Source organism: Cynara cardunculus (genome assembly GCF_001531365.2).
Source record: "Cynara cardunculus var. scolymus isolate 2C chromosome LG 1, CcrdV1, whole genome shotgun sequence".
NCBI classification, from domain to species: Eukaryota; Viridiplantae; Streptophyta; class Magnoliopsida; order Asterales; family Asteraceae; genus Cynara; species Cynara cardunculus.
In genome coordinates, this window is record NC_037528.1 from 23,524,502 (window position 1) to 23,537,470 (window position 12,969).

At 31.3% G+C, this 12,969-nt stretch overlaps 1 protein-coding gene across 1 annotated transcript; it reads left to right on the top strand.

Annotated features, from left to right (window-relative positions):
• The first annotated feature begins 9,382 nt into the window (after window positions 1–9,382).
• LOC112499952 lies at window positions 9,383–10,206 on the top strand. The gene is made up of 2 exons (XM_025103217.1): window positions 9,383–9,532; window positions 9,703–10,206. The coding sequence occupies exon 2, from the start codon at window positions 9,750–9,752 to the stop codon at window positions 10,101–10,103; it is 354 nt and encodes a 117-aa protein (XP_024958985.1). The 5' UTR covers window positions 9,383–9,532; window positions 9,703–9,749; the 3' UTR covers window positions 10,104–10,206.
• Window positions 10,207–12,969: the final 2,763 nt, after the last annotated feature.

Consider the following 12,969-nt stretch of genomic DNA (forward strand, 5'->3'; position numbering starts at 1 on the left):
GAATCAGTGGGTTGGTTAGTCAATATGTTTCAAACAAGTGTTGTATTTAAATAAATGTCAGGTTTTCAAATGGCACCCCATGACACGATATGGTGCAAGTATCTACCATTATGAAATGACACATAGCATTTCTGTAAGGTGTGGCTTGTAAGGCTCGAGGTTTGATCTCACTGCTATGCCCTATCTCATGCCTTTTTGAACCTTGATAAATGTACACAAAAATCTATCAAACTTTAGTGAATTATGAGGCCATTTAGTGTGATTGGAATGGAAAGGTTGGTAGTTGATCTATAAAACGGGTTATGTGGTACGGAGTGATTACCGTTGACTCCAAAAAAAACTTATGGATCTTGGATGATGTTTCTTTACAAGCCATTGAGGATTGGTGTGGACAATCTATTTGAAAATGTCCCTGTTTCTTGCATAAACACCAATTAATTAAGCATGTGAATACGAATATGAAGTTGGGCAATGTGGTGATAAATTAATCTGAAAATTTCAGCAATCATTTCAATATTGAAATATTAAAGTATTGAAATAATTATAATCAAATTGTTTTCTTTAAAATAACACTAAGGAGCTGTTTATCAAACACGTACCGGTAAAATTCAAGATTATCGTTACTTATTGGATAAGATTTTAGCCTACAAAAACGGCATCGTGTGCAAATATTTATCCAGTAAACACTGTCCGTAGTAAGAGTCCTCGTTCTCAATGTCGGGTAAGATTTGTAGTCTTTATTTCACTATTATCGGATAAGATTTTTTATCTTTGTCATATTCATCTGATAAGGTAATGTAATTTAGTAAGCGATTACCGGGTGAACATTTGGTAACGGCCTCTAAATTAATTTTACTTCAAAAGCAACCCAAAATTGAGTAAATAGTAATTGGGCTATAAAAGATAAATTAGTAGTGGCCCATTGATTTAAAACTAAATATGATAAACGTAAGCCCGCAACACAACAACTTTTGTTATAGAGTAGGGGCGTATAAAAAACCGTCAATCCACGAACCCTGTCCAATTCAATCCATTAGTAACCCAATTAAATCTAACCCGTCAATCCGCTAATTAGGAGGTTTGAAATTGGATCAGCCTAACTCAACCCAACCCAACCCAAACCGTCAACTCGACGCTAATATATATTATTTCAATATATATATATATATATATATATATATAGGGTTGGGTTCACGTGAGATCAACCTGTTTTCGTGAGACCTGTGAGACCACATTTTTACACGTAACCTTCACAGCAAAAACACTGTGAAGGTTTAAAAAAAGTCGAACCTTCACAGCAAAAACACTGTGAAGGTATTAAAAAGTCACATTCACAGCATTTTGCTGTGAAGTTTCAAGTGTAAAATGTTGGTCTCACGGGTCTCACGAAAACAGGCTGGTCACACATGATCCCAAGTATATATATATATATATATATATATATATATATATATATATCTTACAACATTATAATTTATAGCCCAAAAAATAAATACATATATTATCAGTCTAATTTAGAGTCCAACCCAAACTTAATCCAACTAGGTCAATCAAACTCAATCATCTGCCTCCTTATTTCCTTAACACGACTACACGAGTGTATTTCCACAATTTGATTTGGACACTGCTACTGGATGACGGATTTTGCTTGTTGGACGCTATTACTGGTTACTGCTCATTATTGCTTATGGCAACAAGTATGCTCATCTTCTGCTCGTTATTGCTTCTGGACGACAGATTCTGCTCATTTTCTACTCGTTTTACTTGCTTTCTAAAGAATCTCATAGGAGAAAATAATTGGAATCATTTTTGCTGCAATAACAACAAATGATATGTCGGAGAACATGAACAACATTGATAGATATTTGGTTGAAATATTGAAAAGCAAAATCATTCCAACTAAATTAAGTTGATTTAAGGGTCATTTATTAAACACTTACTGGGTAAACGCTTACCAATATCACTTACTTTACCGATTGAGCAAGACAAAGACTGTGAATATCACTCAGTAAGATGCATAACAAGAAACTAGAGTCTTATCCGATAAGTGAAGGAAAAACGCTCTTTAAAATCCCTAAAACCTAGAAATTAGAAGTTATGAATTTCAATTACAAACCCATACACAAGTAGGGTTATAAAATGTTTTTAGGGCTTCCATATATTGGTTTGATGGGTTTGTAAGATGAAGCAAGCGATTTTCATAAATGGGTTTGAAGATAAAAAAAAAAAGAAGGGAGTTGTAGGGCCATTGTTTATCTGTAGTTAGTTATACGAATTCAGATATGGAGCTTTAATAATTTGTACTTACGTAAAATTAACTTGCAATCAACTTGTAATCTTGAGTTTTAAGTAATATGTATTAATAAACAGTATTTTACGCATAAAAAGTGGTTTTAAGAGTTTTTGTCAAATGCTTTATAATATAGTATAGATTATGTGTTTTTAAGAAAGCAATAATGATTTTATTTTTGAAAAAATATAAGTTTGAAAATATCATAAAAATTTGAAAAAAAAATATATCAATATTAATATCAAATCAACTATTTAAAAGTTCTATTTTTTATGTAATTTCTTTTTTTATTTTTTATTATAATTTAATTTAAATTTAATAACGAAATAATTTATTTTTGGTTTAATAATATAACATTTTATAAAAATAATAATTCATTATTATGTTAGAGTTCAATGACTATCCAAATTATATTTTAGATTTTTTATATTTAAAATGAGATGTTTATCTTGTATTTGATTATGTTTATCTGGAGTTAGTTACACGAATTCAAATATGGAGCTTTAATAAGTTGTACTTACGCACAATCTATTTATAATCTTGAGTTTTAAGTAATATGCATTAATAAACAGTAATTTATGCATAAAAAATGGTTTTTAAGAGTTTTTGTCAAAAACTTTATAATATAGTAAATATATATGCAAAAGATAGTGTGAGAAAAAGAGTTAAGGTGAGAAGGGATCTGGACCGTTGATCACCTTTAATCCCAAACCCACCATGAACTGCGCTTGATATGAGGATTGATCCAGTACATCTTATTGTAACGTGCATTCAAAGGTGAAGATCTCTTTTTACGTTTCTCATCTTAACTCTTCTTCTTACCGGAACCCAATCATATATATATATATATATATATATATAATAATTGATTTGAGTCTTACAATTTTGTGAGAACCCAAAAAACTAATATATCATGTGCTCTTTTATATGATTTTTTACCATCTAAGGACGAAAATTGATGGTATTAATGGATGGTAGAGTGTAGACTAAAATGGATGGATGGTCTCTTTTGGGCCATTAGTCCAATGTCTTCTTAGTCAGTTCTAGACTCTAACCTACGGTTGTTGGCTTAGGTCTTGGGTCCATTTTGAAATTTGAGTTATGGCATTGGGCTTTCTTACCCATCGCACAATAGAGATGGGTATTTTGGTCAATTGATCGGTTTTAGAATCGGTCACGGTGCAACGTCGATCCCGTTCTTGAATCCATGCTATTGGTTATTCAACACTAAGAAAGGTTTTATATGAGACCAAAATCACAAATCGTAAACTTAAGAGATTTTAGATAGTTGAGAGATTAGAAAATTATGTGTAAAAAAGACTCACAAAACATTCCTATCATAACTTAATTGGCATTTTGATCAAATAATTGAATGACATTTTTATAAATACTCGAATGACAATTTGGTAACTAAATACCAAAAATAATGGTCAAATCATTACAAAATGAAAAAACAAACGACCAACTCAAGCGGCTCCTTCATTGATTAATTAAAGCCTACCATGTGTCGGTATAAAATTCATTAACATAATCATTGAGATACCTGTACTGTACTGGTTCATTAAGGTTCAATTCGTAACCAATTTGCTATAAAATATCCATAACCGGTTGGGCCTGACCTGGTACTTCAATAACGACCTGTACCCGATCATAACTGGTCCTTGATTAGATCGATCCCTTGTATCCGGTTAAGAATGCGCATTTCTAATTCAATGGAAACTAACCTAACAATCATTAATTGGTGTATATGATATAAAAAATGTTTACACAAATAATTTTGAAACATCAAGGTCCAAACGTAAGGCGGTGTAATATAATATTTAGTGAATTACTTCGTCGGTTCTTATTTGACTGTTTTGGTTTTAGTCTCTAAAATTCATTAACTATATCACTGGTTTTTACTTCGTTTTTTAGAGCCAAAATCGTAAGTTGAGTTAACACCGTTAGTCTCGGTTAGTGCCTCTCTACTTCTTCTTCCTCAACTCTTAAGATAATTACGTTCAATGAGTGTGTTTCAGTTTCAAACACAAATTTAAACACAACAAACCAAAAAATCAAAGAAAACAAATTGATACAAAATCGAGATTCAAATCCATAAAATGATTGAAGAAACAAAAAAACAGTTCCAAACCCAAATTGAAGTGGGGATGCGAAACTCAAATTAAAAATCCAAATCCATAATCATCTAGGGTTTCATTAAACAACAACACAACTAAATTGTAGATTTCTTGTTAATGAACTAATACAGACACACGTCTCAAATAAAAAAAAGAACTATAAAATAAAACGTTATATAAATCTATTATCAAAACCCTCAGATATTTTAAATCAAAAAGATCAAAACCTTAATTCCATGTGTGTGTAAACTACAAACTCAAATGAGGGTGTCTGTGGTATGGCACCAGTTTGATGGAGAAGAGGAGCGGGCACACTGGTGTATTGATGAACGAATAAGAGATGGCACCCGAAGACGTATGTACAACCAAGCTCAAACCATTGTCGTCGCAACTAGATATGGAGAAGGGATAGGAAATCCGTAGATGAGGAGGCCGGTAACGGAGGAGGGAAGCCGTAGGGAGAGGAGGTCGGTGCTGATCTTGTTGAAGATGAAGAATGAAAGAAACAATAAAAGCATCAATATTGTTGGATGCTCTTATCCGGTTTAAACATTACAAATTTATCGTTTATATTAAATATAATTTAATACGTAATGTTTTTTAAGAAAAAATAAGGAGTTAAATCAAAAAAATAGTAAAAACACAAGGACAAACTGTGTAACTCACCAATTATACATTTTCTGCATATCGTCAAATCCAACTTCGTTGATAAGCATGGGTAATAAGTGTAGCATATGTTTTCATTATCTTTTTCAACTTAAATAATCAATATACCAATTATATATATATATATAGGGGGTTATTCAAGAAATAACTGATTAGTTTGTGATAACTGTGAGATCCAATCTCAACTACAAATCAATAATCAAATTAGAAAACTAATAATTTTGGTAATTTGACTTAAAATTTTAATTAAAGAGCATTTTATGTATTTTAAAATTTTTTTATCTCTCATCTCTCTGGCGAACCTTATTCCTGCGAACTTTATTTCGTTAAATATATGATGCACACTATGATACCCTTCATAAAATAACGAAAAAAACACAGTGTGATACACTTAGTAAAACAACATTACCTAATACATTGTGTTACACTTCGTAAAACAACAAAATACATTGTGATACACTTCGTATAAGAACAAAAACACACTGTGATATACATTATTATACCACTATCATACTAGATTTGGTTGATGAATACAACTGTACGTGATACCACTGTATTACACCCAACGTTACATCTCCGGCGATATCTAGGTTTTATCCAAAAACCTTACATCTTCGGAGTTACATCTCTTATGACATATGGGTTACATCTCCGTCGATATCTGCATTACATTTCCAGCAAGATATGGTTACGTCTCCGATCAAAAACGAGATTTGTGCAAAAACCAGAAATTGAAACTAATCTGGGTGTGAGAAAACCATATCTATGCGGATATGAATAATTACCGAAATCGATCTAGGTTGTTTTTCTCGATTGGAAGAAGCCATCGAACTGGTTGAGATACTATGGTAGAAGCCAGATCTGTGCGACTCTCCATTCAGCATCGCCGTGGTTGAGATGGAGATGGTTGAGATCGGCGGAGAATGGTTGACATCGGCAGAAAGAATGGTTGAGATCGGTGGAGCATGTGGAGCTTTTGGAAATGGATACTAAGGGAGGATGAAGAAACGACCGGTCAAATTTATTTGGAGTTTCAAATTCCAAAAAAGATTTAACATTTAAGTTTTTATAAGTTGTAAAATTTACTAATACCATTTGTTTTATTTTAATAAATAACATTAATTATCTAAAATGATTGGCTCCTATTAGACTTTACAATTACCACAAATGATCTAATTCTCATTTGATTAGCCTCCTGTATATATATACATTCAGAGCAACCATAGGGGTATAAAAAAAGCAAACCAGAAAGGGAAAATGGACAATCATTCCAAATGCCAGATGGGAAGCGATGGAAATTCCAAATTTGGTGACAGGTAAGTTTCTTATAAATTCCGTATATGCTAAGGTGTTATTTGACTCTGGTGCGAATTATTCTTTTGTGTCACCATTACGTTTAGACTGCGTATTAGTAGTTGATACAGCTAATGATAGTCATGTCTCTGTCCCCAAAGTTTATAATGACTGCCAATAGAGATAGAAGGGTGTGTTGTACCGATCTGATTATTTCCTATACCGATAAGAGAATTTGATGTGGTGGTGGGTATGTATTGGCTGTCAGAGAATAAGACAAATATTGTATGCAACAAGAAAATGATACGTATTTATCTGCTGGGTAAAGGGTTGATTGTGATTTATGGTGATCGGCGGAATCGTCATACAAGCTTGATTTATGTTTTAAAGGCCCGAAAGTGTATTCAAAAGCGGTGTCAAAGCTTCTTGGCTTATGTAATTGATTACAAAAAAAGAAAAAGGTAAAGTAAAATCTATTCGGTGGTTAATGAATATTTTTTAATTTAAACAAATCAAACCAAATCATAAAATAATATCTTATTTTATTTATTTTGATATCTATATATATATATATATATGTGTGTGTGTGTGTATAAAGTTAAAAAGTTGAAGGGTTTAATTTTGCTTTTGCATTTTTATTTTGTGTTCATAAAATTAGATAGATGGAACATAGACATAAATAGACACCAAATGAGTAAAGATAAGTTAGGTCTCAATGTACCATCAATACTTTTAATTATATGAAGCAAAGTAGTTCCAAATAGTAATAGTTTTGGTTTGTTAATCAAAATTGACTAAAAACATGATATTTATAATTTGATAAATCAATTTAAAACCTAACCAAATGCATTTAATCTATTAAATAAACTTAGTTTTTGACATTTAAAAGACAATTAAAATAATTACTGTGTTTGGTTGTATTAATTTAATAACATTTAAGTAATTATTGGAAAATATTTTTTTAAGAACAAATATACTAAAAAGAATCTTATTCAGTATGATTTAAAGATTATGTTTGAATTTCATATATGATTTTTCGTTTTTTTTTAATATTACTACCTTAATGAATAAGAATTAGAATACATATATGTATATATATATGATTATATCCATGACATACAAATTAATTTACCGCTTTACGTCACACTTTGAAAAACATTGCATCATTACCATGGTGTTTAAGGCTTAAAGTTTGAACTTGTCACTACGTTAAGCCGTATTGTCATTTAGAACCTTGAAAATATTGATAATATTTAATCTAAACTATCAAGACTCAAATGACCGACTTGAAATAAGATATCGGTTCATTCTTGAAGATGTTATATGGAATCCAAAGGAGAGTGAATGAATATATATAGGTGATTTTAGTGTTACTGATCATTTGGTAAAATTGAGATTTACAAGAGACTGAAGAGTTTTTGGTTAAGCTATAATATGGTTAGGAGTACAAGCGGAGAGCACATAGGATTGTATAAGCTAACTTGAATCTACGATTGCTATACAACAAAGGTCAAGGGGGCCTCATCTTCTTTCAATGGAGCTGACACCGAGATTAATGCTAGACAATTGGGCTTTCTGCATATATGCATAGTCTAAAACAATGACTTTTATCAGCTATAGAAAAGAAGCGCATGATCTCTCGTAACTACTAGTTAACCGCTAGTAATTGCAATAACTACATACCTTTTGAAAGGTATTTGGGTTTCGTTTCTACATACGAACATAATAAGCTCTGTGTTTTTACTCTTTATTTCCGCCTAAAAACTAGCGTGGGAATTTGGATTATCCTCGAGTAAGTTTCATAAAATCTTGAGGCGTTAATAAGGTTGAAATACTTAGTTACAAAAAATGTTTTTATATACACAATCCAAGATTCTATCCATGTCTATTTTCAACGATTCCTCACAAAAACCCCAACTCTAACAGGGAATAACGAACACATGGAAAGTGCAGAGGCCGAATCTTGGACGAAATGCAAGCTTGGGTGAACAACTTAACAATCCACATGACTTTTAAAAGAACACCCAAGTGAAATGTCTACATACTTGAAAAGTAATTAAGCACAACAACTAATAATGAATAAGTGAAATAGAAGGTAACATGAACGACAAAGGCTACCAATTTTTCGTTTTCTTAAATTGGTGATCATAATACTATAAGCTACTTGTTTTAATACGAATGAAGTGTCCCAGATATCCCTTCATGTCAATTGTATTTCAATGAATACATGTATATATTTGTGATACAAAGGAGATACATGTTTGTGTGGATATAAGAAGTTGATATGTGAGTTTATAAATAGAAAAGTGTAAAGAAAAGAAGGCAAATAGTGAATTTGTTAGGTTGAGATTCCATAAATAGGGTATTTGATGTGTAAATATAAGTGGGGATAAGTCCAAGTCTAGGTAAGTCTAAGGGTGTCATACATAAATATGAACATATATATATATATATATATATATATATATATATATATATATATATATATATATATATATATATATATATATATATATATATATATAAGCTAGAAATTTGGTTTAAGGTTTAAAAGCTTGGTTTAGGTGATTAGGTTGTACATTATTGATATGAATTCATATTACCTACTACATACCATGTACATGTTGAATGATGTTAATTGGTTATATAATGAACATGGTACTACAAGGGCTAGGTATAGTGATGATGAACAGTGAAGAATGAATAGATGCAGCAGGTTGCACACATGATCATGAATGACTAATGGCTAAACAATCAATGAAGAGGGCTTCTTCTGCAATTTTATTTAATTCCCCTATTTCCCTTTCTGCACCCATCTTGGGATTTTTTCCAACAATTAATGCATTTCCTGCCCCTCAATTTACAACTCTCTCGTCTTCTACCACACCCCCTTCAATTCAATTCTCTCTTCCTCCCTTCAATCTCTCTCTCTCTCTCTCTCTCTACCATTAAATTAAGCTTTAAAGCAAACCCATCTATCTATGAGTTCTTGTGTACATATATATTTTATATATAAATATATGTATGAATGGCCTTGGAGCCTCTAAACCAACAAACCCATCTCACCACCGGTGGTGCTGTTCCTGATCACCCCCTTAATCTCTCTCTCTCTCTCTCTCTCTCTCTCTCTCTCTCTTGTTCTTCCCGAGGGGTTTCCAATTTCAAGGTAAATTAAACTTATACCATCTAATCTTAACCTGTTTTCGTTAAATATATATCTTGTGTATATATATATATATATCCTATGATCATATTAACTTTTTGTTTTCAGAAGTTTGATCTGATTCGTTAAGTTTGACTTTTGAATCCTGATGTTGTGTTTTGGTAATTCTACAGTTGACCTATCTCATCAAAGAGGTACCGGAAGGATTGATTTGGAAAAGATGAGCCGAAGAAACGGTAGAGGAGGTGGTGGTGGTGGCGGCGGTCGGAAGCTTGACTTGAAGCTTAATTTGTCACCACCAATAGCTCACCGGCGGATGGAAGAATCACCTAGCCGATCAGCCACTATGTCTCCTACAAGCTCTTGTGTGTCATCCGAGAACATCCAAGATGAGTCGTCGGAGCTCCGGTACGCTAGTAGCCCAGAGGCGACATCGATGATGCTGGTTGGATGCCCACGGTGCCTGATGTACGTTATGCTTGCTGAGGAGTACCCTAAGTGCCCTAAATGCAAAAGCACCGTTTTGCTTGATGTCGTCCATGACATCTCCACCAAGAAAACAAGAAAGACTTGAATGAAGAGGCTGAAAATGGTTTTTATTTATTTATTTATAATTTAGCACTTAGTATTACTAGGATTTTTATTTTTATTTTTATTTTTATTTTTTCTCTTTTACTATTATGGATAATGTTATTTACACTCCGTTTTGATTTTACCGTGTTTGATGAGTGGAGTTTAAATGACAATACCCTTTTTACCCTTTGATCTTATCCATCTTTAACCTGGACTGACTAGTGAAATCTAGGGTGTTTCATAGGTAATTTAGTAATTTCCCTTTTGTTAAGCAGACAGATAATGTAAGTTTGGGTAAATTACAAGTTTCCTAGATTACCCTTGTGGGGTTAATTTATTTACTAATTTTATGTCTGATGATATTTCTGCCATGTTGGTGTACACGCAGTCCTGCCACGTTGGCTGACTTTAATGTTCGACGAATGTAATTTTTAGAAATTTTCCATGAAAATGGGAGAAAAAGTTAACTTCTCATCTATTGGTTAACACATCTTTTTTTTATTTAATTATTAATTAAATATATAGGAATATATTTTCAAAAAATAAAATAGATATTATTAGTTTTAATAATAATTACAAAATTGACTAGAAACAAATTAGGAAAGTAATTTCACAAAATTAAAATATTACATCTTTTATATTATGTGATTTAACATAAAAAAAATTATATCATTTAAAGATAATAAGTTTGAACTTCATTTTTGATGCATACACTAATTACTATAATCTATAAGCCGATACATTAATGTCGTATTTAAATGTGATTTCTAAAATAAACTTCATAATCTCTTTACTTAGTCATAAGCGGGTTGCTAATTTCTATAATGGTTAAATGAATTAATAGATAAGTTAAATGGGCATGTTCAACTAGACCTTAAATATTTTTGGAGCTCATGGACCACTTATCTTGTGAATATTTGTGATTAATACTTTATTACATTATTCATCATGAATACTTATAAAAAGATGTGGTTTCTGGATTCCTATAATGTTTAAGGTTCTAAATGAACCTTCCTCTATATTTGAAGTCGTTTTAAGAACATTTAAATGAATTACATGATATTTTTTAAGACCATTTGTAAAAAGTTAGAATGCATTACATGAATTATGTGCGTGTCCACAATTGAAAATACTTTGTTTTTGTTTACTTTGACGAAGAAATTCTCTATGACTTCCAAATTGAATGTGTACGTGAAGTAAAACCGAAAGTAAAGTATGGAAACCAGTTTGTGTTGGTATTCAGTAATAGGAAGAAGGTTGACTTTTTGCTCCGAATAGAAGAGGGACATTGATTTCTATCTATCATATAGCAACTCACCTTTGGCTTCTTATTACAATTAAGGTTGGATTAGATTGAAATGAGATTGTTATTCAATCAAAGTTGAAATATAATGAGTTAATTAGGGTTTTGCACAAGACAATATAATGGTAAAACATTTGGAGTACTTTCCCAATAAAATTGGAACGATTAATAGATGAATAGAAGAGTTCAGGGAATGAATTGTAATGGAACTTTTGAGTTTCTATACTTCATCTTCATGCATCTTTGTATATGAAAAATATGTGTGCTTCAATTTTTAACTATTAAACTTATATACTTATCTTTTTAATTACAAAAACACCGTTCTCATTATCTCTCCTTTCCCATACTAAGACATGTGATAGCCATCCAAAAAACCTATCAATAATCTAATATGAAAAAGCTCGATGGGATAATTGAAGTTGAAACCAAAATCCTTCATCTTCTTCTGTTCGAATCATTTGTGACCATATCCAGTACCGTAAATGGATTTGCAGTATCTTCCAAGCTTAAGACGATTCCCATTCTCTCTCTCTCTCTCTCTCTCTCTCTCTAGTGTGTAATAAGATGGCGCTTTATGCTCGATGTTCAATGCTGATAGACACGCGAGACTTATGATCTCGTGCTAAAGAGCGTGGAAGTTCGAGTCCTCTTGGCTTCTGAGTCTTTTATTAATTAATAAAGTTCAATAAGAAACACGATGCTTTAAGTTCCAATTTAATATTGTTAGTTTTGATCTTAAGTTAAACAAAGATCAAGAGAGAAAGGGCAAAATGGTAATTAGAGAGAGAAGATATGAGGCAAAATGGTAATTAGAGAGAGAAGATATGATGTAAGTGTTTGATGGGTATTTTAGGAAGATTTTGAAAAAAAACAAAGTTAAACATAGTTTTCTTAATGATTTGAGTATTGAACATACTTTTTCATATAAAATGATGTGTAAGCATAGAAACTCAAAATCGTGGGATTGTAATTGGGTCATAATCATTGATTGAGGTCATGAATGTAATCACAAGAAAAGTTAAATACCAATTGAATGAACGTCTACGCAATTGAAAGATGGTATCACAAGCTTTCTTTCTCCCTTTTTGCCACAATGTTTTTATTTAATGGATTGATTTTTAATATGATAGGTGTTAGTATCTAATTTTACGGTGAGTTTCATTTAATTTTTGAAGCTGACCTAATATTATTTAATACATACATATATATATATATATATATATATATATATTTATATATTTATGAAATCTTTTAATTAATTCATAGCTTCCATCCTCCAATTATAAATTATAATTTATACAAATATTAAATTAAATACATGATATGCATGAATTTTGATTGATTTTTCCATTAAGTTATAAAAGGATTTATTTAATTTTAATATTAAAAAAATGATTTTTATTGTGATTAATGAAAAAAGAAAAAGAAAAAGAAAAAGAAAAGGTATGATAGTAAATGTGGAATGAGATGGGGTAGTTCAAGCATTGAAAAACAAGAGTAATGTATTTTAGATTGAGAAAACCATTAAAAACAATTAAATGCAATTATTTATGGAGACAGTTGA

What these genes read in the sequence shown, in the direction of transcription:
- LOC112499952 (XM_025103217.1), top strand. Translation starts at nt 9,750, where the DNA reads ATGAGCCGAAGAAACGGTAGAGGAGGTGGTGGTGGTGGCGGCGGTCGG.